This window comes from Taeniopygia guttata, chromosome 2, assembly GCF_048771995.1.
Source record: "Taeniopygia guttata chromosome 2, bTaeGut7.mat, whole genome shotgun sequence".
Classification (NCBI taxonomy): Eukaryota; Metazoa; Chordata; class Aves; order Passeriformes; family Estrildidae; genus Taeniopygia; species Taeniopygia guttata.
In genome coordinates, this window is record NC_133026.1 from 72013064 (window position 1) to 72038338 (window position 25275).

Consider the following 25275-nt stretch of genomic DNA (forward strand, 5'->3'; position numbering starts at 1 on the left):
ACATTGTTATCTGTACTTTTATCTTTTTTTCTTTTTTAACGTGTTTGTGAAAAGTGTTCCTAAATACCTTTTAGTTCAGTCTTTCTGGGTGGCGCCACTAACAGTGGCAGACTTGGGATTCTGACAAGCAGCTGAATGTGTATGTTTACTTTGCGCTAGCTGAGATGTAAAGGCACATACTTAATCTGCAGTAGTGTTTGGGGGTAAATACTATTAGATATCCCATTTTGAAGGCAAAGGAAGAATTTGGCAGAGGAAGTAAAAGGAAGAAGTCAGTGTGAAAGAGAGTTACCCCTTAGGTCTTGAAGTGATGGGGTTTCTCCTGCAAAGTGGCCTCATCATAGCTTGGTGCATTGAAATGAACAGCTACTGAAAAACATTTTAGATTGTTTTTACAGTATTCTTCCCAGCCTATTAGTATTAGAGTAAATAATTTAAATTTTTTATCTTGATATATACTTGTCTCTTTCTCTGCAATATAGGCCATTTGTTTCCCTGTAGACACAGGTACTCTGAATTCTGAAATTAATAAATCCTTGTTCTTGAAAAAAAATAGGACTACTTTCATTACATAGGGCAGAAAATATTGTCTGCCTGGTTTACTGTCAAATGCAGGATCTTTGCATCATCTAATCAGCTTTTATAGATCTGAGTGACTGAGAAAAGCTATCCTATAGTCCTTTCCACTTGTCTATGGGCTGCATAAATCTTGCTTCAGGCTTTGAAACATCTGCTGTTTGCTTTAAGCATCAGTAAACTGCACTGTAGGATGCGTTTTTATAGCTGTGTGCACACTTGGCTAAGCAGTTATTGCACTGTTTCATAAACCTTGTTATGTTCCTTCCTGAACAGATGAAAGACAGTGTAGTTGATTCTTGTATTGAATTTTTGCTGGTGGAGCAGATAAAACTGTTCAGATATCTCAAAAATTATTGTAGTGTGGTATGAATGGAAATAGATCAGTTTAGGCCATTAATTTTTCTTTTATTTTTCAAAATATATTTGAGTCCATGCCATTTCCTACACCTGTAATGTGTCAACAGCTTTTTTTCCTGAAAAATATGTTCAAGGGCTGTGTCTTTTAAAAAAAAGCGGGTTAAACATTGCTCTAAATTTGGCCTCTGAACAAGTGAGCCTGTTGGTTTTACAGTGCAGAGTTAAACCTGAACTTTAGGAATAGCTTCAGAACAGCACATCTGTCACTTTTCTTAAGTCAGTGTTCTTGCAGAAGAGGATTTGATTACAAATCAAGAACTATATATAAAAATTATCTGAGGAGAAATTAGTGATCAGATTTTCCAAGCACTGTCTGGCAGCCTGGTTTCAAACTGCCATAAGGATATGTTGATTTTGGTGTGTTGGAATGAGGAGAAAGTTCTGCAAGTGCTGCTGGTGATCTCTCCCCATTGTGTACTCCTGACACAGCCTTGAGCACTCACACTGAGTTCTTCGTGGGAGAACCACATCAGAGGCCACAGTCAGCTGAGCACTGTTTTTAACAAGCTCAGAAGTAGAATTGATAAGCACCTTCTCCAGCTTTGAAAATAACATTTTCCGATACTATCTGCTTCAGACTGTACCCATCAGAGAGTAGATGTGATAAATTTGGCCCCCAGTTGCTTCATGTGGAAAACCTTCTGTGCCTTTCTAACATTTTGGAGCAACTTTAGAATTTGAAGTAGGGAAAGGCGATTATATGACAATAATGCAAAAAAGTAGTCTGGAAAATCAGTTTTTCTCTAAGTGATTTTCAGCTCAGCTGGGTAATTCAGATGTTTTTAGTTGCATCAGAAGTACTGTTGCTTGGACGGATTAAAATCTTTTTGCTATTTTGTCTTAATAAGTATAATTCAAAATGGAGAAGTTACACTGGGGAAAGGGATAGGAGACAGCAAACATATTATCACAGTGCTGTTTCTCCTCCCAGTTAAATCTGGTGTTTCACCAAATGCTGCTTTAATTAACATGCAAAATCTTGGTTTGTGAAGATGTCAGCTAGAAATAGGAAGCCCTCCCCAAGAGGATGCGCTTGTGTTGCCTCATGTGGTTTTCAGTATGCTGAAGTGTGCAATGGGCCACTGCACTTTAGAAATGGGAAGGAGGCAGAAAGCCTTGATATAGTGGAGGTGAGAAAGGTGACTTTTGACTCTTGGGAGGTGGGTGTGGTTACACACAATTTGTGTCACCAGCTTTCACAGAATCCTAGAACATTTAGGTTGTTAGGGACCTTAGAAACCGTCTAGTTCCAGTAGCAATTTCATACAAGATTGTGCTATTTTGGCTTTCACGTTCAAGTTTTCTGTCACAATCCTGTCAACTAGAAGAATTTGCATAGCTCCTCAGTGTACGTCGGAAACAATCAGATATGTGTGAATGCAGAATGTGGGGGTGGGGAGGAAGGGGCAGCAAGATGAAACACCTGACATCAGTGCAGAAACGTGGGTTTGAAAAACAGTTGGAGAAAGCCATCTCCTCATGTAACTTCATAGATTTAACATGAGGTGAAGGTGCAGTTTGTCCATGTTTCCTCCGATGAAGTCCAAAAGGAGCAGCACAGTCCCATCTATCCAACAGCATCACTGTCTCTGGTTAACTGTTGTGTGTGCTTACTAGTGGAACCACTGCTGTTGTGTGTAGTATTCAGTCAGCTCCAGAGTTATGTGCAGGACAGTATTGCCAGCTGTGTCTGATATTTGATTCAGTATCTAATACCAGGCACAGGTTCTACCAGACTTCTTGCTCTTGTTGCCTTTTTTTGCTCTGAAACTCTTATCCTTATGAACCTGATTTTAGCATCCTTTTTATAACACCTGTTGTCTTACTGATTTGCTTTTCCAATGTTGTCATTCCCTTTCTCCTTTATTCTCAAAAGAAAGCAATGTCCAAGCTAAGCCTTAAACTTCTTCAATCCTTTTTATCCCAGATCCCTTATATTGATTCTCTTTCAGAACCTTTGCTTTATTTCCTCTGAAATATACCCTGTGTGTAAATTAAATACTATTTCTAACTGAAGGTATTTCTACAATTCCTATTGAGGTTAATTAAATATTAATATCTCCAGTCAAAGCTCCTTCTGGCACTGTAAACTGGCTCATTTGCAGCAACTGTTGCATTAAATTCCTCTCAGTTGCTTTTGTAACTGATAATTAATTGGAAAACAGATTTTTTAAATCAGGACATGTATGATTTCAGGGAGTACATTAACCTCTGTTATTAGGGTTTTATGTTTCAGCCAGTTAAAACCTCTTGAACTGCAGAGGTGTGTTTGGTTTAGCACAGTTGCAGTTCTAGAATTGTTTTCACTGAATCTTCATTGGACAGTAGTTTTATTTTTATTACATGGCAAAAATTAAAATATGACATCCAGATCATTAGAGGTTTGGACAGGACTGTATATGTGTGTGTTTATCTTGGGTTCTTAAATTAACTTTTTTCTTTTTCAATGATACTAGTGTGGAGTAAAATTTTATATCCTGAATTATGCACCTGGTTGCATTTACAGCTGAAAAAATAAATATATGTGCACACAAAATTTTCTGTTAATCTAAGTCCAAGGAAAAAACGTATGTGTATCTAGAGAAAAATGTAGCCCTAGTCCTTTATTCCACTGGGTTTGGGGTACGAAAGGTAGGGAAACAGAGGCTTTCAGGCATTTGTAAAGGACAATTATCTCCTGCCCTTTCTGTTTATTTAGTCTCTTAATCTTACAAATGTCTTAAACTGAGCTGTCTAACCTGTTAGGTCAGTCCTCAAGTGCATTTGAATTCTGTCTATCCCAGTGAATTGTAGTTCAGGTGGTACAAAGGATATTAAATATTTGAGATTAGCTGCTTTGTCTTATCTTCAAATTATGTGAAGAAGCATAGGTACTTCAAGATTTTCATCTAAATTAAAACAAGTAAAATCATACTGTTAAATGACAATCATGAAGATGAAACTCCAGGGAACTGTAGTGAAAAAATCAAATTAATTTACTCTTCTTACTTGCTTGTCAGAATTGTTCTGAAAATTGATATTTTTTTTTCTTCTGGAAGCTTCATTGCTTTATTGTTCTCATGTGTGTGAAAACAGACAAATGTTCATATTATTAGTATTATTATATTTTACTTTGTTTCATTAGCTGTTGTTAACTCACTAGTGTTAATGTTTTTTTCCCTGATTCTCCTCCCGTCCCACTGGGTGTGGTTGGAGGAATCAATGAGTAGGTGGGATTAAAGCACAGCATTGATTTTGGTGCTTTTTGGAAGATATATAGCAACTTTCCTGAGTATCTCTCTCATTCTGGCATCCCCAGAGAGTAGAATTTGAGATCACCTGTTACTTGCAAGCTGCACTGTTGATGGTTTCACCTGGACTGCATGCTAGCCTGCCATGTGTAACTTCACATTCTTTGTTCCTGTTTCAGCACAAAGGAATTCTATCTGCTTTGCCTCCACTTCTGGTAGATCGAGGTTGGGTGGGTGACAGCCTGTTAAAAGATAGCACACTGTAAGAACAGGGAACCATGTCTAAAAATGTTAGGCTTCAACAGCATTGAAAAGCTACTTCTTCTTGGACTACTGACAAATACAAATGAAGGAAATGTTACAGAAAAGTGCACATGTGTTGTTTTTTGGGCTAACATGCAGAGAAGATGCAGAGATTTTCTGTATAAATCTTAGTGGGCTACTTCCATGGTGCCAGTTCTTCAGAAAGTTACCTTCATCCAGCTTGAGTCTGAGGTACTGCATCTTATTTAGATTCTCACTTTTTATTAGTTATGCTTGTTTTGTTGGACTGGGGAGGAGTGTTTTTTTGGGTTTTTTTCTGTATAATTGATGACAACATGTTCTTAGTTTTGACTATACACTGGTTTGTCTTCTGTGTTTCTGGGAACACTTATGTTGTGTTTCTCTCTGTAATAGGCACAGAAAAAGTACGGCAAGCTCAGGACTGCAAGGATCTCCATGTTGTAAACCCTGACTGGTTGTGGAGCTGCCTAGAGCGCTGGGACAAGGTTGAGGAACAGCTCTTTCCCTTAAAGGATGACTACATCAAAACACACAGGTAAGTGCTATTCGTTGAGGGAATAGGAGCCATGAAAACTGGTTATTCTGATTTGTTAATGAATTGGTTTCTGGCAAGTTCAGATGTCTATGGATTCTATAGAACTCCTCCCTGGGTTTGTCCATTTCTCTTTTGTTTAAACTGAAGACTGAAGGGATCAGGAGGAAGTTCAGTAACTAGCACAGTCAGGAGAAAACTTGTAGTAACAATACTTTCTTTAGCAGTTATTGTTGTTAGCTCTTTTAATTTGCAGAAGTTGCCCTTTTCAGTTCATCCATAAGCTAACATAGGGAATGTCACCAAAGCACGGGATCATTCATGCTGCCAAAAAATGTACATCCTTTGACTACATGAGGAACTGGTAAAGTATGTCATTTTTTGGTGAAATTTGGTAGTGATGAGAAAGAGAGAAACAGAAAAATACCATAGAAAATTCTAAGAAGAATTGTAAGGCATGAAGACAGGAGCAAAAACTAGAAGAAAGGAAGTAGTGAGAGGTGGTTTTGGTATGATAAGTGCTGAAAGAGAAAAGGTAAAAAATAATTACTGCACTAGGGTGACAGTAAATAAAGGAGGCAGCAAAAAACATTATTAGCAAAGAAGTCGACAATAACAGTCCCCTGCGGGATAGTGACTTGACTAAAGTAACTCATGACAAGGTACTGTCAAGCCAGTTTCTGCTTCTTGACTTGTGTTTGGATAGACCCATATCTTGCTAGCCGAACTTCCCTTCCATGTTTAGACAGGAAGGAGCACAGCATAATGGGGTTTCTGTATTAAACTGATGCTGGTGTGATTGGCTATGCTAGATATTTACTTTCTACATATGAGATGCCCTTTGAGGGCAGAATATGATGTGTTAGGCTTTGAAGACACCAAAAGAAGAAATGTGGAAGTGAGGGCATTTATCAAATGTGACACTAGATTGAGACACGAGATCCCTATAAGCTGAGAAAAGACATGTAGCCTGCTTATGGCTTAACTAGGATACTTAGTATTTAAAAAGTATTATCAGATGGTTTTAAATCAAACTTTGGAATATTTGCATGGTATGCTTAATTTGACACTGCTAAGTTTGCAGTAGAAACCTGGGCAGTAGCTTGTGAACATTTTTTTTTTTTGATGTCTAGATAAATGTTAGTCTTTCTTCCTCTATTAATTTACTCTTCCATTTTACTGAAGTATGATAATTTTTCCTACTTCTGTGTTTCAAATACAATACCTCTTAACTTCATACTGCCCCCTTCCCCCCCCAAGCTTCAGTCAGTAAGATATCTATCTTAATGCAAATACTTTTACTTTAACCTGATATGTGCTACTTTGGACTAGATTTTTCTCTTCAATGTAGCTGCTTGAAATAGTGATTACAGGTCCAAAGCACGTACAAACTAGGGGAGGGGAGAAGTCTGAGAAAATATTTGCATGTAAAATGAACTTAAGATAGCAAGAAAAGAGTAAGTAAACTTGGAATCGGTTTACTGTGTTTTGCTACAAGACTACTTCAGAAACATCCATAAAAGCATCTGGTAATAACTCCAGTTTTGTATCACTTCTAGTATTTCTAACAAATTAATTGAATCTTTTTTTAACATGGCATTGCTTTCATGGAGCATAACATGTTGTTTTAGTTGATAACTTTTTTTAATGATTCAATTTGCTTGATTTTTTTTGTGGTGCTTCATCACAATTGGATAGTATGCCATAATGGTGATTCCTGCAGACTGATCTCTGAATGTTTCTGCTGACACTTCTAAAGTTATGTTTTTCAAAATGCAGCAGGGTAATCATCAGCAGTTTAGTATTTTTAAAAAATTAGTTAGGGTGACTTGGAAGTTAATACTATGTGTTTATTTTCTCTCAGATCAAATTTGGAGAGCAAACTTGATACAATAGCCTGCTTTATCTTTGTTGCGTATACACAGATTATCATGCTTTGCTAATTGTGCTGTTGCTACTATCTGGAAATAATTTCAGGAACTTTGTGTTTAGACAATTTCTAAGGCACACTTATTAATATTTTTATAATTTAAATATGATATCTTGTATTTGCAGTTTTCTGTTTTAAATTCAGTGGGACTTTAATGAGGTCGAGGAGAAGAAATTTTTCTTTAGAGATTTTCCATACCACTTCCCTCTTCTTCCCCTTAGAAGAAAAGGGAATGCTCGTTTTTTATGTTCTGGTTCGATAGCTCATTTAAATTTCTAATGCAGTTTTTTTTTCTGAACTCTATCCAACAGAGAAAATAGCCCTGCCACATTTCCTGATACACCCAGCACATTTCAGACTGCTCTGTTTCACCCAACACCTATCCATCCGAAGTCTCAACCTGGTCCTGAAGTTCGAATTTATGATCCTAACACTGGAAAGCTGATCAGGAAAGGCACACAGACATCTGGGCAGTCAATGTACATCCAGTCTCCCGCTCCTCCCATCACTTTGCCAGTCCACGGTGAACACTCATCCTTCAGGTACCTAAAGCATAGCTAAGAGTCACATTGTCTGCATTTTTAGATTCAGTAGTATATCTTACTCTCATTATCCTTTCATTTGATTAAATTGGTATTTTTGCTTTATATTATTTGCTTTCTAAAAAGCCAAGAAAATAAGCAAAAGTGAATAATCAGCTGAAGTCAAGATGCTTACAATTCCAGATGCTTTTTGTGCCTCAATGAAGTGGAACTGGGAACCTCAAACCAAATAAATTCAGTGTGTAGTTTGTGAAGTGTAAAGGATGTTACAATAGCTGATAGCTGAAGTGAGGTAGCTTGATGTTTCTTAATGGGTCTTAGAATACTGGATTGTTTTCTGTTAATAAAATATACCGATACTATTTAGTTCTTGTTTATAAAATTTTCCTCTTCACCTAATTCCTTCAAATGGGTCATTAACTTTTTTTTTTGAGGAACATCAGAAGTGATGGAAGAGGTGTGTAGCTGACTGAGCATTGTGAAATAAGGCCATATGTCTTGAGTATTTGTTACTTATCCTTAGACCACTAAGTCAAGACACTAATTCTGGAGGAGGAAGAGGCAGTCTGCTTTTTCAAGTACAAAGGCTAGTATCTTCCTGGATTTTGTCAAAATTTGTGTTAAGATGCAAAAACACCACTTGTCTCTTGAGGGTGTGTGAAATATCTTGAATTCATCCCCAGCTACCTAAATAAAAGGTCTGACTTTCTGGAAGTCTTAACAATCTCAGCAAGGCTTGTTCATTCCACTGGTAAAGCAGTATACAGTTAAAGGCAAATCTTTTCTTTGTAAAGTGTTATCTTTTTGTAACCTTTTTCTGGTATCTGTTTGTAGCCTTTTTCTTATTTCAGCTTTCCTCTTGTTTTCAACACAGGTTTTTTTAGTCTTTCTTGTTTGTGAAGATGTCCTGTTTTCAGTTCCTTTTTAACTGTCTTTCAAAGTCTTTTTTAGTTTACTGTGACATGGTAAATGAGCATTAGAATCTTTAAATAATCAACACAGCATGTATCCAGAGAGGAGCTGAAAAGTTGTTGGGTTTTTTGGTCAGTTATTGTGGAAAGGAATTTTTCTAGAAATAAAGCTGGGAAGGTCCTATGTATAATAATATATTAATGGATAATATATTTTAAATATTATATCTTATATAACATATTATATATGTTACATAATATATATTATATATGTGTTATATTAATATATAATATCTTGATATATTATAATGCATATAATAATGTATAATTAAATTATAACAGTTACATACATAATAATGACAATTATATATGTAATTGACATGACACTTGTAAGGTGCTTCAGTATGATGGGTTATGTTGATATTAATACATCATTGAATGCTTTCAGAAGAATAGGTTTTAATGGTTTCCCAACCTTTGTCAACAACTTGATGGAGAGTTTGTCCACACCTAAGCCTATTTTTCCATAACGCTGAGGTGCTTCTTCACTTAAGTATCTTACTGAAAAGAAAGAAATATACTTTAGGTGTCCTTTTAGTTGAGTTTCATAGAGCTTCAGACAGGTTTTGAGGGTGGAGTGAGGCTGTGTGTCCTTTCTACTCCTGTCTTTTATTTCAGTTCAGTGGGGGTTTTTTGTGACTGCCAGTGCTAAGAATTGAGATGTTTTAATCTGACTGCGAATCCAATTACTATGTGCTGCAACTTTACCCCACAGCTAAGCAGCTGTAAGAAAAGAGCTGAGCATAAGGTCTATGCTGAGAAAAAAAAAATTAATTCACATTTCCTGTTGATTTTGTTTTAGTGGTGAAGTTGGTGACCTGTAAACACTAATCTCTTAATTGGGACACATTTCTATTTCTCAAGGCAGTTCCACCTTCTTGAGATCCTGAAGAGTGTTTTGGCAAAGTGTAGGAGAAAAGCAAGTCCATTTAAATACCACAGTGCAGACAGAGCAGGAAGGCAGTGAAGTAGTAACAAAAAACTGAATAGAAGTGGGTCTGCTGTGTCTTAACTGAGGAAGAGCTGAGGCAGTGCTGTGAGTTTTATCTTAATCCGTACATCAATGATAGCTTTTTAGAAAAGCTTCACATCTGCTTTAAAATTTGATATAATACTTGTCTTAAGAAAAAACTACATTAGTGCAGCAATTTATTGGTAGAGGAGAATTATTTTTGTCCTGACAGACTTAATGTGCTCCCTCGTTCACCTTCTACAGAAAGGCAGCTAAACCATAAAGTTCTTGGCACTCATAACTGCTCCTGTTGTGGGTGGGTGTAGTCAAAGCCTCCAATAATCTTTTTGATAGTTTCTCAAATCTTCATCTGATTCTGAATTACACGTAGTGAGAAACAGAATTGCACTGCTGTGAGTGGAAGCCCTTGGGGATGTGGTAACTGCACATGGCGTAGCAATGGTTCTTGGTGTCTTAGTCTAAGAATAGACCTCCGTGTACTTAGGATAGAACCTCTTCCTTGCAGGGCTGGTTATGGCAAAGGGCTTCAAGTTTTATGAATAACATTTCATAAGAACTGTTTCAGTTCTCACTGCCTTGGGTTTCAACATTTTTAGTTTCTTTCTGGGATTCAACTTGAAACATAATTTAAAATTGGATATAATTAGTTTAAATTTATACATGCAATTTGCAGTGAAACTGTCACCAGTGAGTTACAGATGGTTCAGTTAAAAGTCAACAATTTAAGCAGCAGGTCTTGCCATTGTGCTCAGCTCTGAGACTTGAGCACCTGCTTTTTTATCATGGCTGTTGCAGCCCGTGCGGAAGAGTGAGAAAAGTTCGCAGCTGTAGCAGAAGGAAAGGGAATGCAGTGCTGCTGCTAGGGCTGCTGGTAGCCAGCAGCTCCTCTTTGTCTGAGAACGGGAAGCATTCCTCTCTAAAAATAACCTACTTGTCAGAAGGTTATTTGACATGCCTTATGTATCTCAACGATTTGCATTTTCAAACAGAAACAGCATTCTACAAACATTGCAGTAAACACTAAAATTGTAACAGATCATGGGACATGTAATGTAGTGTTGTTCAAAGTAATGTAAAAGCTAATGGCAGTTTGGACTAGAATAAAGAAAAAAATTATACTGCAAGTTACATTTTAGTGAACACTAGTAATATGCTAACAGATGAGGCAAGGCTTAAAATATGGGTGTCATTTACATGTGAGAAGTTAAAAGTGGCCCCCTGGTTTAAAATAATGCTAAGATGCACCAAATGCTTGAAGAGGTGTGTCAAGCAGATGTATGTGGCTTAAGCCATACTTGAAAATTTGTATAAATTAATTTCGCTTACAACATTTTTGTCTGAATTTGTGCTCATAGTTACTAATTTCTTACCTAATCTTATCAATGTTATTGTAACAGCAAAAATATGAAATGCCAAATTGAATATGTAACTGGAATTTAAATATTTTTAACACTTTCATCATGATAGTGTTAACTTTACCTGATGTATCAAGGAAAGTGCTTGTTACTCCCACAAATGTTGGCCCCACCCTGCACATATGTCCTTGTGCATATAAGCCTGGCAAGCACCAACCAACCTCTGCAGGGTGGAATATGTTATTTTTTTTAAAAGTACTTATGAATCACACTTAATTAGAAAAAAATATAAATTCCTGCATTTTCATGTCTTTAATTTTTATTCAACTTTACAGGCAGCTGAAAATGTAAAAGCCTAAAAATGTTCTTGACAAAATAAAAATGTCTTACAAAACTTTAAGAAGACTGTATTTCACATCACTTTCGGAATGCTTTCATGAGAAGGCCCAGTGTTTCTTATCTAGTAGCAGTGGGAAAATACTGGGAAAACATCTGACAGAAGCCTTTAGAATTATAGTTATTTTACAGCTAATATTTGTGTGTAATGTAGTCAAGTATGATCTCACACTCTATTCTACAATAGAAGTTCTCATCAACTATATGACAATGTGTTCTTAAAAAATATACTGGCTTTATTTAGATATTATTTCTAGTCTAAGAAAATCTGCTTGGCTGTCATGCTACATATAACTTCTCTGTAATTCTTGGAATGGTCAAGCTTGTCGTATTTTTATCAGAGTTGTGTAAGATGCTTATAGCTTTTGTTTTGCCATTCTCTGTTTTGCTAAGAAATGTGAATGGTGTCACTTTTCCTGCCTAGGTTATGAATTAAAAGGCAAGGAAATCATACTTTAAAAGAACCTTTTGGGAAATATAATGGAATGCAATATTATTTTCATCATCTACTTATGAAAATTACTGTCTGAGAGCAATTTACTAGCAAAAGAAAACAGTGTGATCTTTAAAATACAAAACATAGTAGAGGGAAGAAAAAACCACTCAACCCAAAAACTGTTAGCAGTGGTGAGAAACTCTAGCAAAAAACCAGTTTGCTTAGTTCATTTTCATGGCATCCAAATTGTTTGAGCTTCACACGAAATTCCACTGTACAGGAATGAGAGACTACAAAGGGGCACATGTCTGCTGTGATGCTGAGTTGTGCTGTGCTGCTAGGGGTCTTCTGCAGCAGATAGTGCAGGTCTGGGTAGCATGGCAGTGGATCAACTCTTTTCCATCACATCTCCCATTCAAAACAAGATTTCAAATTTCTTGCACCTGTCCGTGGGATCTGAGAAGAGAGATATGTGTTTCCTAAATACAAGCTGTCAAAATGAGCAAAGTTGACAGCTTTGTATGTTTTTCAGATTTCATACATTCTGGAATTTAAGTACTAAGGTAAAAAAAATCCCTTGATATTTAGATAACCTTCTTAAGAAGTTGTCAAGTTCACAAAAGGGGAAATAATTTTGTAGGACCTTACCTATGGCTTTGTATAAGTTTATGGATTTGTATAAGTTTAATGGCTTTTTTTGAGGGGAGCTGTTGGTCTAAAGCTGATTCTTGTAAATCCAGGCTTGGTGAGAATTAGCCATTCTGCATAGAAACTCTAGTTCTCTGAGAGTACACTGTACCTTTTTTCAGTCACAGTCACTCTCAAAAACAGGTTGCTAGTCTCTCATCTGGTAGCTGCATCTTGAAACTGCTTGTGATTTCAAATGCAGTCACTTTTATACCTGCTTTTGGTAAGCATTCTCCAAATACACAGTCTTATGGCTAGCATAAATATTTTGTGACCCATGAGCTTTATGACCTTTCAATTGGATTCTGTGTGGTGCTGAGCTGCGGTAATTTGTTCCAGGGGGTTAATATGACAGACCGGTACTGGTAGTTAATCTGTATCGTATAGTAATTTTAGCTTCTAGAAGTCTTTGGTACTTCAAGTAATAATCACAGAAAAATTTACCCAAGGAATGTAGAAGTCTCCTGCTCTTGTTGTGCATGTAGTCTATCTTATTATTACTATCATAAAGCAATTCCCATGAAGTTGTGATTATTTTATCCACTGTAATGAAGATTTTGATATTCCTTTTTGTTTGGATCAAATACAGTAATTAACAATTTAATACAATACCGGCTAAAATTAAAAGCTACCATATTTCAATACACTAGCCAAAAAGAAATACTGGCTGGTTTGCATCTTATCCAGGCTTAGCATGTGGGAAATGTCTGAAGACTGACACTGCAGAAGTGCTCTTTCTTTCCACATGCAGAACTCTTGTCTATAAGGTTGAGAAATAGAAGGGTATACTTAGAGACTCGAAATTAAAAGCCTAGCAGAGATCAGGAAAAATGCATTAGAATGTCACCGTTGCTTTTGTAATAATAAATTTATCAAGTGATGGAAAAACTTCACTTGTGCAGGAATATTAATGTATTTTAAGGGCAATGCATCTGCAATTAGTGGAGCTCTTGGCAACAAGAAAGGTTCGATGGTTATGTAAAAGAACAATGCGAAGGCAAGAGAATGAGTGCCTTATCAAAGGTAAAATAAAAATGTAGCTGTCAGACTGAAAATAAAAGCATTAATCAGGAGACTTGACTGACCTGTTGATGAGCACAGAGCTTTATTAAGCGAAGTCACAGATATGTGTCAGTCATAAATTGTTTATAGGACTTTATTTGTAGCTCTGAACCAAGTAAATCTTTCTTATTTTTTCAGAGTTGTTCAGCCACATCAACAGCAGATGTTTGAAGAAGATGACCTACCAGGAAGTGAAAATGAAGAGCAGCCTGGTCCATCTAAGAGGAAACGCCAGCCAAGTATGTCTGAAACAATGCCCCTGTACACTCTATGTAAAGAGGATTTAGAGAGTATGGATAAAGAGGTGAGCTTAACTAATTCTGACAGATTTTTAACGTGGAGTATATTCTAACTTTCATTAAATTATGCATGTATGTGAACTGACCTTGTTTGCCACTATAGTAACTTTAAATAAAAGCCAGAGCAGACAAAAGTACAGCTCAGGCTAAAATGCAGTTATGTTCTGCAAAGCAAAAGAATACTGTGGTGTGTAAGTAGACCTTTAAAGTAGAAATTCATTTAAGAATAGCTTTTTCACATTAAACATGTTATTGAATTTGCTCTGTGGATAGCTTTGCCATGTGTCACTTTAGAGTTGTTTGGCTTTGCTTTGTTTTTACAGTAAATCTCAAAATAATGTGGACAAAAATCAGTAGGATGGGATGGGAGAAGAGAGGTCTGCAGATGTAAAAGGAACAGACTGTATGGAAGACTGGGGAGACAAATGACAGCATGGGGCCTTATTATCCACAGACATGTAATTGCAATGTTGTTAATAGCTATAATTGTTTTGCAGGTGAAGGGAGCTTTCTGTTGCAGAGTGAGCTGCATGTCTTTCATACAAAAGCGCATTATTTGAAATTCATTGTGAACCTCTAGCTGCTCACTTTTCACTTAACATTCTATCCACTTTTTTCAAATGAGCCACCATCTTACATGATATTAAATGATACATAGAGGAAAAATTACCTATCACTTTTTTCAAATGAGCCACCATCTTACATGATATTAAATGATACATAGAAGAAAAATTACCTATCACTGTGCACCATGTTTTCATGAATTTATCCTCTGTATGACTTTAGTATAAAATCTAGTGACCCTGGAGCTTGTATTCATCTTCAGGCTTAGATACTTCTTTGGGATGGGGACAGGAGCATATAACTTGCAATGTTCTTAGCAGTAAGTTCATTCCAAGGTTCTATCTATAAAAGGCTTTAAGCTATCTTCAGAAAATTTATTAAAAGTATAAGAAGGGAACTGCATACTTCCCTTCTGCATATTTCCCTAAAGAGACTTTATATACAGTGCAGGGTAAATTTGAGATGGACTTTGAGAAGAACTTTAAGCTGGTATTCTGGGAAAATGTCCCATAACTTTCAACTGTTGTGATGATCTCCTTTGAATTCAGGTGGCTTGAGGCTTTTAGCTTCACCTGGTAAACTTTACCTTGGAGTTGACAACTTCTGATTTCTGTTGCTTTTTGTTCTGCAGTATTTTGCCCATTTTATCTCAGACTTTCCAAGAAGTATTTTAGTATTTCTCCTTGTCATGATACCAGTTCCTGAATCCATCTGTGCCTTCCATTTGTATTGTCAGTGATACCTAAAGACAATTGATGCTATGGGTCACCTTTATGATTTTATGTACTAACATTTTTTTTTCTAATCCTGTTGCTTTTGAAAGATATCAATGAATTACTGATGCTGTGTGTGCACTGAGTCAAAAAGAAGTATGTGTGTTTTTCAGACCCACTGCATAAAGTATTTATCGTTCTGTTTTTAAAGATGCTATTTAGAAACCTTGTAAAAAGTCTGACTCTTTTGGCACTGTTGGTTTTGTGATTGATTGCTCTCTGCTGCTACATTTATAACTAAAGAAATTAAAGTTTTGCTACTTCTCCTACAAGTATAAACATCTTAAATTACAATGATTTGTTCTTAAATTATGCTTTTGCTTAAGCAGCATATTGTGCTTGGAAATTAGACTACATGAACTTCAGAAAACTTCAGAAAAAAAGCCCAAATTCCACTGACTCTTTTTTTTCATAGTTGGATTAGCTTTGGTTCCAGGAGTATGATTTGAGGTAAAAGTTGCTGCCAAAAGTTTTCCCTTCCATTAAGCCTCTGTTCCTTGGGCAGCTGAACCAGTAGTGGGGCTATGTTTGGGGTTTGTTCGGTGCAGAGGCAGGGAAGGATTTTCTGGTATTTTAGCTTCCCAATATGATTTTATCAAGGATCAACAATTAGCACTGAGACATGGAGGCAGGGTGCACACAGGACATGAATCAGGGAGGTTGAACTGTACATGATAGTGCCAGCAGATCAATGTCTCCTGGAAGCTGACTATAAAAGGCAAGGAAAACTTGGGACTGCTAGCATCACCTTAGTAAAGGTGGTGTGTTCACATAGATGCCAAGTAATTAAGCAGGATTTTGTGGCATTGTGTGGAGGTACACTTAGGAAACAGAGATGACGTGTGGTAACGTAGTCTATAAAAGTTTAGTGGTGAGTACACAGTAGAGTCTGCTGTCAGGAACATTATCAAATAAAATGAAAATAAGCTTAATAAGCCTTGCTAGTTGGGACCCAGCTAATTTTGGTCACACTGTGACTGTTTTAACTTCCAGAGAAAGGTGTTTGCCCCCACCTCATTCTTTATCAAAGCCTGTTAAAAGTAAGAACCTTTCTGGAATCAGATTGTCACTAAGAGATGTGAAATTTCTGCTTTTGCCATAGAAATGCTTTTTCTTAATTTGTATGCATTCAAGTGGCTATGGCAGCCAAAAGAACTGCAGCTGACTGCAGACTACATGGGCAGAGTGAAGGAGTCTGTTCCAGTCACAGCAGTGATTTCTTCCTTCAGTTCTTGGGTGCTCATGCAGGGGCTGTTTGGGTTAAGAGTATGTGATCTAAGGAGAGGGAAAGCAAGTGCCAGTGGGACTTGGCTGCAGTGTAAGCCACTCCAGGCTCAACTGCTCTATCTCTGCTCTTAGCCACTGTTGGTAATCATAGGACCCTGTGGCAAGCCAGCTGAGGGAGCTGGATGGGACAAAAAAGACAATTTCCAGATTAATCTTCCTCGTTTCCAGCTTCCTGAAATAACCATTGCTGTTGCATGAGTGCTAGTGCTAGAAGCAAGCCAAAGATGGGAAGAGCTAGGAATAAGTGTGAAGGCAGAACTGCATTTAAAGCTTTAAAACTGCATATTTTTACTGAATTCTTGCACAAATTCAGATAAGATCAAAAGGAGTCCTTTAGCTTTAGGGACTGGGATTTTTTTTAATTAAATAGGAAATGCAGGCATTCATATATACTGTTTCTATGGGTATAATTAGCAATAAATAACTCCTTGCAGTTAACATCTAAAGAAAATCTTGCTTTTTCTGCAAAAATCTGTGAAAGGCCACACAGCCCCAGGTAATACAGAATTTACATGTAGTTTATATGTGGGAGAGTTTTGTTGGAAGTATCAAAATAGAAGCTGATAAAGAGAATTTAATTATTATATATATCCAAATTAAATTCCTTTGCTTCCTTAACCTATTGAAAGTGTGTTTGTCACTTTTCCTAGTAAAAAATCTGTAGCTCTTCTGCTGTTCCATAGGGAAGAACCACTGTGCATAAGCATCTCTCTTAAAATTTGATCTTGCGTAGATTTTTTATCTTCTCCTGTTTTTTCCATTGTACTTGTGCTATGCATACCAAGTAAATCAAAGGAAATGAATAGCATTTCAGCTCTTGGGTTGCAGTTTAAGGTCACTTAGCCTTTTGTATCTTTTTCACTGCCAAAGATCTGGGAGATCAGATCCAATGGTAGCTTCCTTTCCGTCTGACAAGGACTGTTAGAATTTTAGAAAAGTGGAAGCACAAAAGTATTCAGTTGAATAGAATTGCCATTCAAAGGGCAATTGCCAAATCAGAGTAAGTGCATAAGGAATGTATCCCTACTTGGGAAATGTGCAGCCTCCTGGTGCTGCTGCCTCACAGTTGAGAGAATGTTTTTCCCTTTTTCTGTACTAGCCTGACACAGGTGTGTTCCAACTGATTGCTGCTGTTTGTTTCTGTTATGAGACAGTAAAGGCAGCAGAATTAAATGCTACCAGTCAAATTAGCTTGTTTATAGTCACTTTTACAGGACTGGATAATTTTTTACTTCTAAATAACTGGCTGTCTCCTACATAACCTGCAAAAGATAATTCCATAAAAAAACTATTTATATACAATTGTATCTAGTATTCTGTAATCTTCACCCAAGAAAAATCTTTCAAGAAATAGTTTCCAATTAATTAAATGCAGTCAGTAACTAACTATAAGCCTCTTGTCCCTAATAGCTGTTCCAGGATGACTTTTTTTTTCTCAGGATCAATTCTATCATTTTACAGGGAAGTTATCTACTTTTGTTTTCATTATCTGTGTTGGAAAGTAACTGTAGCAGAAAGTAACAGGGCTGTCTGCAGTTCTTCTTGTTCCCCCTTTCAGCAGCAATGGACTTGCTCACCTGCCAGAGCCTTTGTTACTCGCTTGGGGTGGGACTGTGTGGCATTGTCATCCTTTGCCAGGGGTAGGTGGAAGCTCCTGACCTTTCAGTCACTACATTGTTGTATGGATCTGGTGTAGTTTACTGAGAAAAAAACAGAAAGTGGACTGAAGGCTTCAAATGAATCTTATTTGTTTTCAGAAATAAGATCTATTAACTAAAGCAAGTTGCAGAAAGGAAGGGAACGACATGCGAACCACATGAAGACATACACGTGTCCTTCCAGTCATAACTGATTGTCTCCGTACAGGATGCCATGTAGCTCTTGTTCCCAGAGGTTACTCATGGATCATCTTGTGAGCCTATTTCTTCAGAACTGCTTGCTAGTTCCTTTTTATTAGGGATCATTTTCTTCTAAATTTGTATTCCTAAATTATATTTGGAGAAAACCTTACGACTGGGATAGCATCATGCACAGGTACTTAGTTAAGTTGATCTAATCCTAACAGTGTTGTTATATGTGTTATATATATGTGTTATAAGTAAGCTGTCTGGTTTTACCTACTAATTGCTTCCTGATGAACCTTGACTTTGTTTTTCTGTAAAAGGTATTCTTCCTTCATAGGTATTTGTTGCAAATACAAAAGGTGATTTTTAGCCTCATGCATCATGCTAGCTTCTTTTAAAAATTTAGTCAGTTTTATGTAATCTTAAAGATTTTCACTTTTTTAATAAATGTCCCTTTCATAAGTACGTTGAGATTCTTGTGTATGATAAATTACTTCTCCATGAAATAAGTAAACAAGGTCAGGAGTTTTTATTCCTCTCTTCCTTTTGGCTACAAATTATTCTCATCTGTTTTTTCTAGAGCAATGGTTGTCAGTACAGTCCCCTTACGGTATTTTTCAGGTCCTGTCTAATTCACCAGTCCATGTAAATAGTAGAAATGCATAGCAAGACTCTAAGATGCTCCATTTGTAAAATGTCAGAGATAAAGGAAAAAGAGATTACCCTGAGCTGAGCTCAAGATCCTGCTTTCAGTTGCTCGTATCTCAGCTGCTGCTACATCCATGGTAACAGTAGAACGCAGACAGCCATAGGTCTTCATATGTGTCAGTACTTTCAGGACCAGTCCTCGACAGGTGCCAGTAGGGGTTTCACCATTGGGAAGGAAGTTGAAAAGGAATTTCCAGTAAAGCAGTTAAGATTTAACAAAATCAGTTAGGCAGAAAGATTTCTGTTTGTTTTGCAGTTCCTTCTCATCCAGGATGGCCCAGGATTACTAACGTCCTGGAAGAGCTGTGCACACATAATTTACTACCTGCCTGATGCTTAGGTTTTTGTATTTGTTACTGTGGTTTGGTCGTGGTGTTTGAGAGTAGCATCTATGTCTTGTCAAATGTCATCATCTCTGCCATCTAAGGTAAAATATTTTGCTGGTTGAAATTCCTCTCAGTTTGGGACTTGGGACAGGGGAAGTGAGGGATTGAATCTGATACTAGTCCAACCTCTAGCTTTCCCATCTCTCACTTCAGTTAGTGGAGCTGCAGAGATTCCTACCATCTGGTTGGGACATGTGGTCAGCAGCTGCAAAGTGACCACATTGCAAAGGTATGTTCTGTGCATGAGTGCATTTAAGTATACAGATTTTTCTTGAGTGGGAATTGCCTAATGAACTACTTTCGCATTAACACTGTTCTGTTGATTTGGGACGTATTCTACAAATTATTTTCCTTTAATTGAGTTGTAATTTATATGTCATATACAAAAACTGAAACTGCAACATTCTGCTCTTACATAAGGCCACTTATGCTCTTACATTTTGTCACTCTGCATTTTGCTTTTATCTAAGCAAATTTATCCCTTAATTTCTGGTTTGTATTTCACATTAGTGACTGTACCATGCAGTGAATTAGGAGGGAGTGTTTTTCTTCTTCAAATTGTTGAAAACTATTATCTCAGTAAGTGGTTAGCCTCTTGGTTAGTTAAAAAGTAGTAATTTAATGTGGAGGATGTGGTCTCTAGAGCAAATAATAGCTGCCTAGGCTCCCTTGGACAATTATCTTCCACATTAATGGTTCTTTGAATTTCCACAACTACGTTTCTCATACAGATTTTCTTGTTTGACACCTTAGCATGTACTATGTCATAAACTGTGCAGATGCTAAATTTGGTTAGCTTCTTATAAATTGTACCTTTTTTTGAAGGAAAAAGAATAAGCCTGTGTATATGCTTCCTGTTAGTGATTATCATCCAGGTCCCTTGGCCCTTGGAAGTGATGAGGTCTTATTTTGCAGTTGTCCAACAACTTTCGCTCTAACTGGACTTGTAAAAACAATTAGAAACTATTAGTGAAAATACATGTACTGAAAAGTAAGAAAGGTAAATGTGCTGCTCTTCATCAAGACAGACTATTATGAAAAGGATTTGCTAAAGCATCTTATGATATAAGCAGACCTGAGGAGGCTGGTCTCAGTCCATTGGTCCTTCCTCATGCTGTTTGCTTATTGACAGCCCTGTTGTCACCTTCCTTCACATGCTGACTCTCACAACCCCACTGGCCCCCATGCTCTCAACAGCTTTTTGTTTCCACTGTGGAGTTCTTATTACCAAAGGGCTTAACCCAGCAAGACTACATTTGCTGCTTGCTTTCTTTCACTGGGAGATGAATTTTCTGGAGAGAAATGGTGAGGGTGCAATGCTACAACTTAGGTTGCTGGTTTGTCTTCATGAACAAGTAAAGGCCAGCTGATGCACCAAGAAATGTGATGTGGTTTTTTAAGGAGTATAGGTTAAAGCAGTTGTATAAGAAGGAAAGTATATTTAATGCTGCTCCCCTGTTTTACAATTTTGACATTCACCGTTCTCTAATATGGTTAAATACTACATAAGTAGTATTAATGTTAAAGCAATTATTTCACCCATATCTCATCTGATTAGTAGAGAAAACTGAATAAAGTTTTCCAATACTATTTTTAATAGTTTGACCATGAGAATCAGCAGGATAGAATTAAGATACTGGTACAGTGCATTGCAAAGAAGGAAGATGAGCACTTAAAAAGAAGCTGGCCATCAGTAATTTGTTTCTGCCTTGTTTTGTTTTGAAGAATTCATTTTCGACCAGTAAATGGAAACTAATGGGAAAAGCAGCTATGTTTTCCTCTTTTGTTTTTCTGCCTTTTGTTTTTCTGAAGAAAATATATACTGGTCATGCTTAAATTGTAAAACATCCTGACCAGAAACATTGACACTGATTGTTATTCACCTAATAAAAAGAACACCAAAATATATGTAGTGTAGATAAGGCTACACATGAAACACATGTTTGCCTATTTTTTTGGTTGGATATTTCTCTACGGACCATTAGTTGATGCACTAATTGCATAGAGCTGATTGGCTGCTAGTTTGCTAGTTTTGTTTAAGAGGGCATCATGGTTCAAGCTTGCTTAGCACTTTTTAGAGGTGTTTAGAAAGAGGCTTTTTTATGTAATACCATGTTTTACAAGGAGACAACTCATTACCAAAATAGGAAAAGGATTTTTATCGAAGTTGATATTATCTCAACTAGGCATTTAGTTGTGGATCACTTCTGCTTTTCTGCACAGATTGCTTAGAAAATACTACTTAAACAGTTCTTTTTGTGTACTTGGATGTCTTATTTTCATTTTAGAGTTATTTTTTTGAATTTGTATGTAATGAGGAAATACGTGAAACACACAGTAACCTTTTGGCATTCAGATGACACATGGTATAAATATCTGCATTTCATAGATAAAAATGGAGACTACCTATATATGTAAGAATTAGTTTAATGGCAGTCATGACAAGTTGTTAATTAAAATATAAGACTTTTGAGCAAAATGAACAGGATCAATCAAGTTCTTGGCTGGTCAGGCTGTTAAGGAGAAAATAAAAGAAAACATTTCAGAGAATCACAGAATAGGCTGAGTGGGAAAGGTCTCACACGGATCATCGAGTCCAGCTCCTGACCCTGCACAGCACCATCCCCAAGAGTCACACCACATACTCAAGTGTGTTGTCCAAACACTCCTTGAACTCTATCAAACTTGGTCCTGTGACCACTTCCCTGGGGAGACTGTTCCAATGCCCTGCCACCCTTTGGGGTGAACAAGCAAAATATCCCATGATATGACTTCAAGCCATTCCCTCTTTTTTATTGATACTTCACTTCTATTATGCCTACTTTATTCATACGCTAAGTACAAATATTTTGCTACAATAGGTATTAGTAATAGGCTGCACCAAGTGGACATCAACTAAAGAAGTAGTCATGCTTGTTTCAGCACTGACTTCTTTTTGAAGAATCTGATAAAACTCAAAGTAATCAGACTGATGGATTGTAAATAGAAAAACAGGAAAATTCAGGCAAAACTTAGTCCATGATTGGTCTGATTTATTTGTCAGCCAAGATCCATCTTATGTAGTCTTCATACTTTCCTGATTCAATCAACAATTGATTCAGATCCTCTGCCATTCTCCCAAAGGTGTTGACAAAATTGTTTCATTGTAAGCTTGGGTTTTAGGAGAGTTGCTTCTTTTTCTATGTTGCTATCATTCTGTTAAGCATAAAGTAAAAATTATTATGCAAATAAGGATAAATCCTGAGCTCTGTGATACTGCAGATATGAAGTTTCTGACTTTTAAGCTATGCCTGATTTTATAGCAAATGTGTTATTCTAATGTTACTCCATATAAAATGGAAAGTAGTTCTATAAAGCTTCCATCTCTAGAATGTATATACAAGGTATTGGTTTATTCTATAGGGAAGAAGGCTTTTCCATACATTCTGTGAAGGTTTTTCAACCGACTCTGGTAGTACATAATGTCTCTGCCTGGCCTTAGTAAGGAGAAGCTCAAAGCCTTTTTCAGCTGTTTGTTTACTCAACAAAATGGGGTAAAACCTCTTTAAATAGAGTTCAATAACCTTATTTTAACATATAAGTCTACCTCCATATGCTAAATGAAATGCAGCTAGGCTGTCAACACTAATTGGCCGGTTAAAAATGAGTTGCGTGAGCCATGTTAAACAATTTGCAAGCTGATCCCTCACATAATTCTGAGCAGCTGCATATAGGGCCTGATTGAGCCTCATCAGGAGTCTAACATGTTTTTACGTTTCAATTTGAGCTGTTACTCTCCATGAGGTATATTTAAAGGTGTCTGCTCAAGTCCCAGTCTAAGTCTGAACTATTTTTCATAACTATTTTTTTGTTTTATCTAGATCTTCTGATACTTCTATTTCAACATACAAAGAACTATAGAGCTGCAGTATAGCATAATGTATGTTAAATGCTATGAAGAATCTTTGCAAGCATTTGCATAATGCTAGTCTGCTAGCAAATTTAATTTGTGATTGAAATTCCGGGGCAATAAAAATGTAAGTCCATTTTGGTAGCACAAAGGCAGGATTATTTCTACATACAGCACTGAAAGACAGTTTAGCTTGTGCTTTTTGATCAGCTGATCTTTATCAGTTACCGTAAGATGACTTAGTGTTAAATTTAACTTAGCATAATTGCATTTGCTTGCTTCAGAGACATTTTCAAGAGAAAACATCTCTGCTTTGTTAGTCTTTTTTCTTTTAGGTGCCAGCTTCAGGCGCACTGAATACAGCTACTCTGTGTGATAGTCCTTCAGCTCCTGTGTCAGCGTCACTATTTCCATTCCATGTACAACTTTAACAGAGGTTAGGAAAAAATGCAAAACTAGAGCCCCCTACTGATATACAAAATTCTCTGCAGCAGTGAGTTGCAAAATGAATAATTACCCAAATGGCTGTGCTGCAGTAACTTTTTCATGTCTACAGTAGTGGCATTAATTTGAGATCTTGAGAGAACACCATTGGTACTCTGTATTGTTATGGAGTTTGTATATGAGCTTGCACTTTCCAATTGCCATGGGTCACAGACAGTTCTGGACAATATTCCCTGGTACTCCTTGTAGTAAATATGATGATACTGCTTTCTCAGAGATGAACACAGACAGCTGCTTATCCCAGATATTTCAATGCTCCAACATCAAACTTGCTTCATCCCAGAGGTATTGACGACTGACTATAGCTATCATACCATGATACAGAGATCATATCAGAACCTGCATGGTATTTAATCACCTTAATATTGAGCTTGTGGTAGAAACAGACCACTCTTCAGCTGCTGGGCTTATTTTTCACTGTATTATGTATTGCTGCTTTTGTTTTTTTCCTTAACTTACTTCATGCCTAATTCTTACTGTTGAATAGGCTTGCTATGCAGGATGCTTCCACATACAGTGCTCATAGTTCCACATTACTTCACTTAAAAGCTACGTGCTTGTCTGTACAGAGTCGAGCAGTCCAATTGCCCAGTTCAGTAGAAACTGTTTCAAAACTGCTCTGCCTTCACTGTTTTCTTTAAATTTCTCATAAAACCAGAAATCGTTTTCTCCAGTGCTTATTATTTGAGGTGGTTTTGTTAGCTGGAGCACATTAATAACTATCTCTTGGTTCTTGTAATAATTAAACCAAGCTAATCAGACTTATTGAAGAGGGAAGTTCACTGATAAATAATGCTTCATGAAGCCAGCTGATGTCTGCCAATGCTAAATTAAAATTAGCAGATAAAGGCAGATCCAAGCTGGCTTACCCATTTTTAGGGGTGGGTTTGTTCATAGTATGTGTGAATAAATCTATACTGAACACAGCATATTAGTGTTTTTATAGCAGTGATTTTGAGCTAGTATCCCCTACTGTGTCCCAGGTGCTCTACAAATCGATAGTTTGAGTTCCTTTGTAGCTGTGATAACTGCAGAAAGCTTTTGCATGCAGGTGAATGAAAGCAGTTTTATGTCTGTCTTTTGTTCTCACCATAATGTTTTCAATTTCACTTAGACTATGACTTCTGAACAGCTTTATATCCTGCTGAACAAGAAGTAAAGGAGTTCAACATCTGAAAAGGAAAAAAACCCTTATTTTTCTCTGAAATATGTATGTAGTGATGAATATTCAGCCTCTCTAAGCAAAAGGTATGCTTTCAGTTAACCTTGGGATGGTGAAACCCAGCACTGTGCTAAGAGAGAATATTGTTAAAATGTGATAACAAGGATTCATTGAGAGAAAGCTTTGAAAGGTGAGATACAAAAAATGGGAGGGTGGTGTGCACATTGTATCAGCAAGTCTTTTTATGCTTTTGTGTATCTTCTGTTTAGGGTGAGGATTGCATGGGTTCTTATATCTTCTGAAGTAAAGTCCATAATTATGGCTGTTGTTCTTCAACGTTTTCTGATCATGACTATGCAATATGAGGCTGCATTTCTGGTTGCAGCATTTCAGAAGTTTAGCATTTGCCTCTGAGCTGAAGCACATTAGCACTTCAGAGGTAGTTTAAATGATCCGTAATTCAG

At 36.9% G+C, this 25275-nt stretch overlaps 1 protein-coding gene across 4 annotated transcripts in view; it reads left to right on the forward strand.

The window, feature by feature from the left end:
* The window catches only part of CTDP1 (CTD phosphatase subunit 1), a 96040-nt gene that overhangs the window by 31485 nt on the left and 39280 nt on the right, over positions 1-25275 (forward strand). For 2 of the 4 annotated variants that reach the window (XM_030265607.4, XM_072924197.1), the window contains exons 9-11: positions 4905-5046; positions 7285-7515; positions 13534-13699. In XM_030265607.4, the coding sequence (XP_030121467.4) occupies positions 4905-5046; positions 7285-7515; positions 13534-13699 (539 nt within the window). Of the gene's footprint in view, positions 1-4904; positions 5047-7284; positions 7516-13533; positions 13700-19409; positions 19486-24763; positions 24898-25275 lie in introns of those variants that run through there. The other 2 variants (XM_072924198.1, XR_012053956.1) reach the window with 2 other exon arrangements.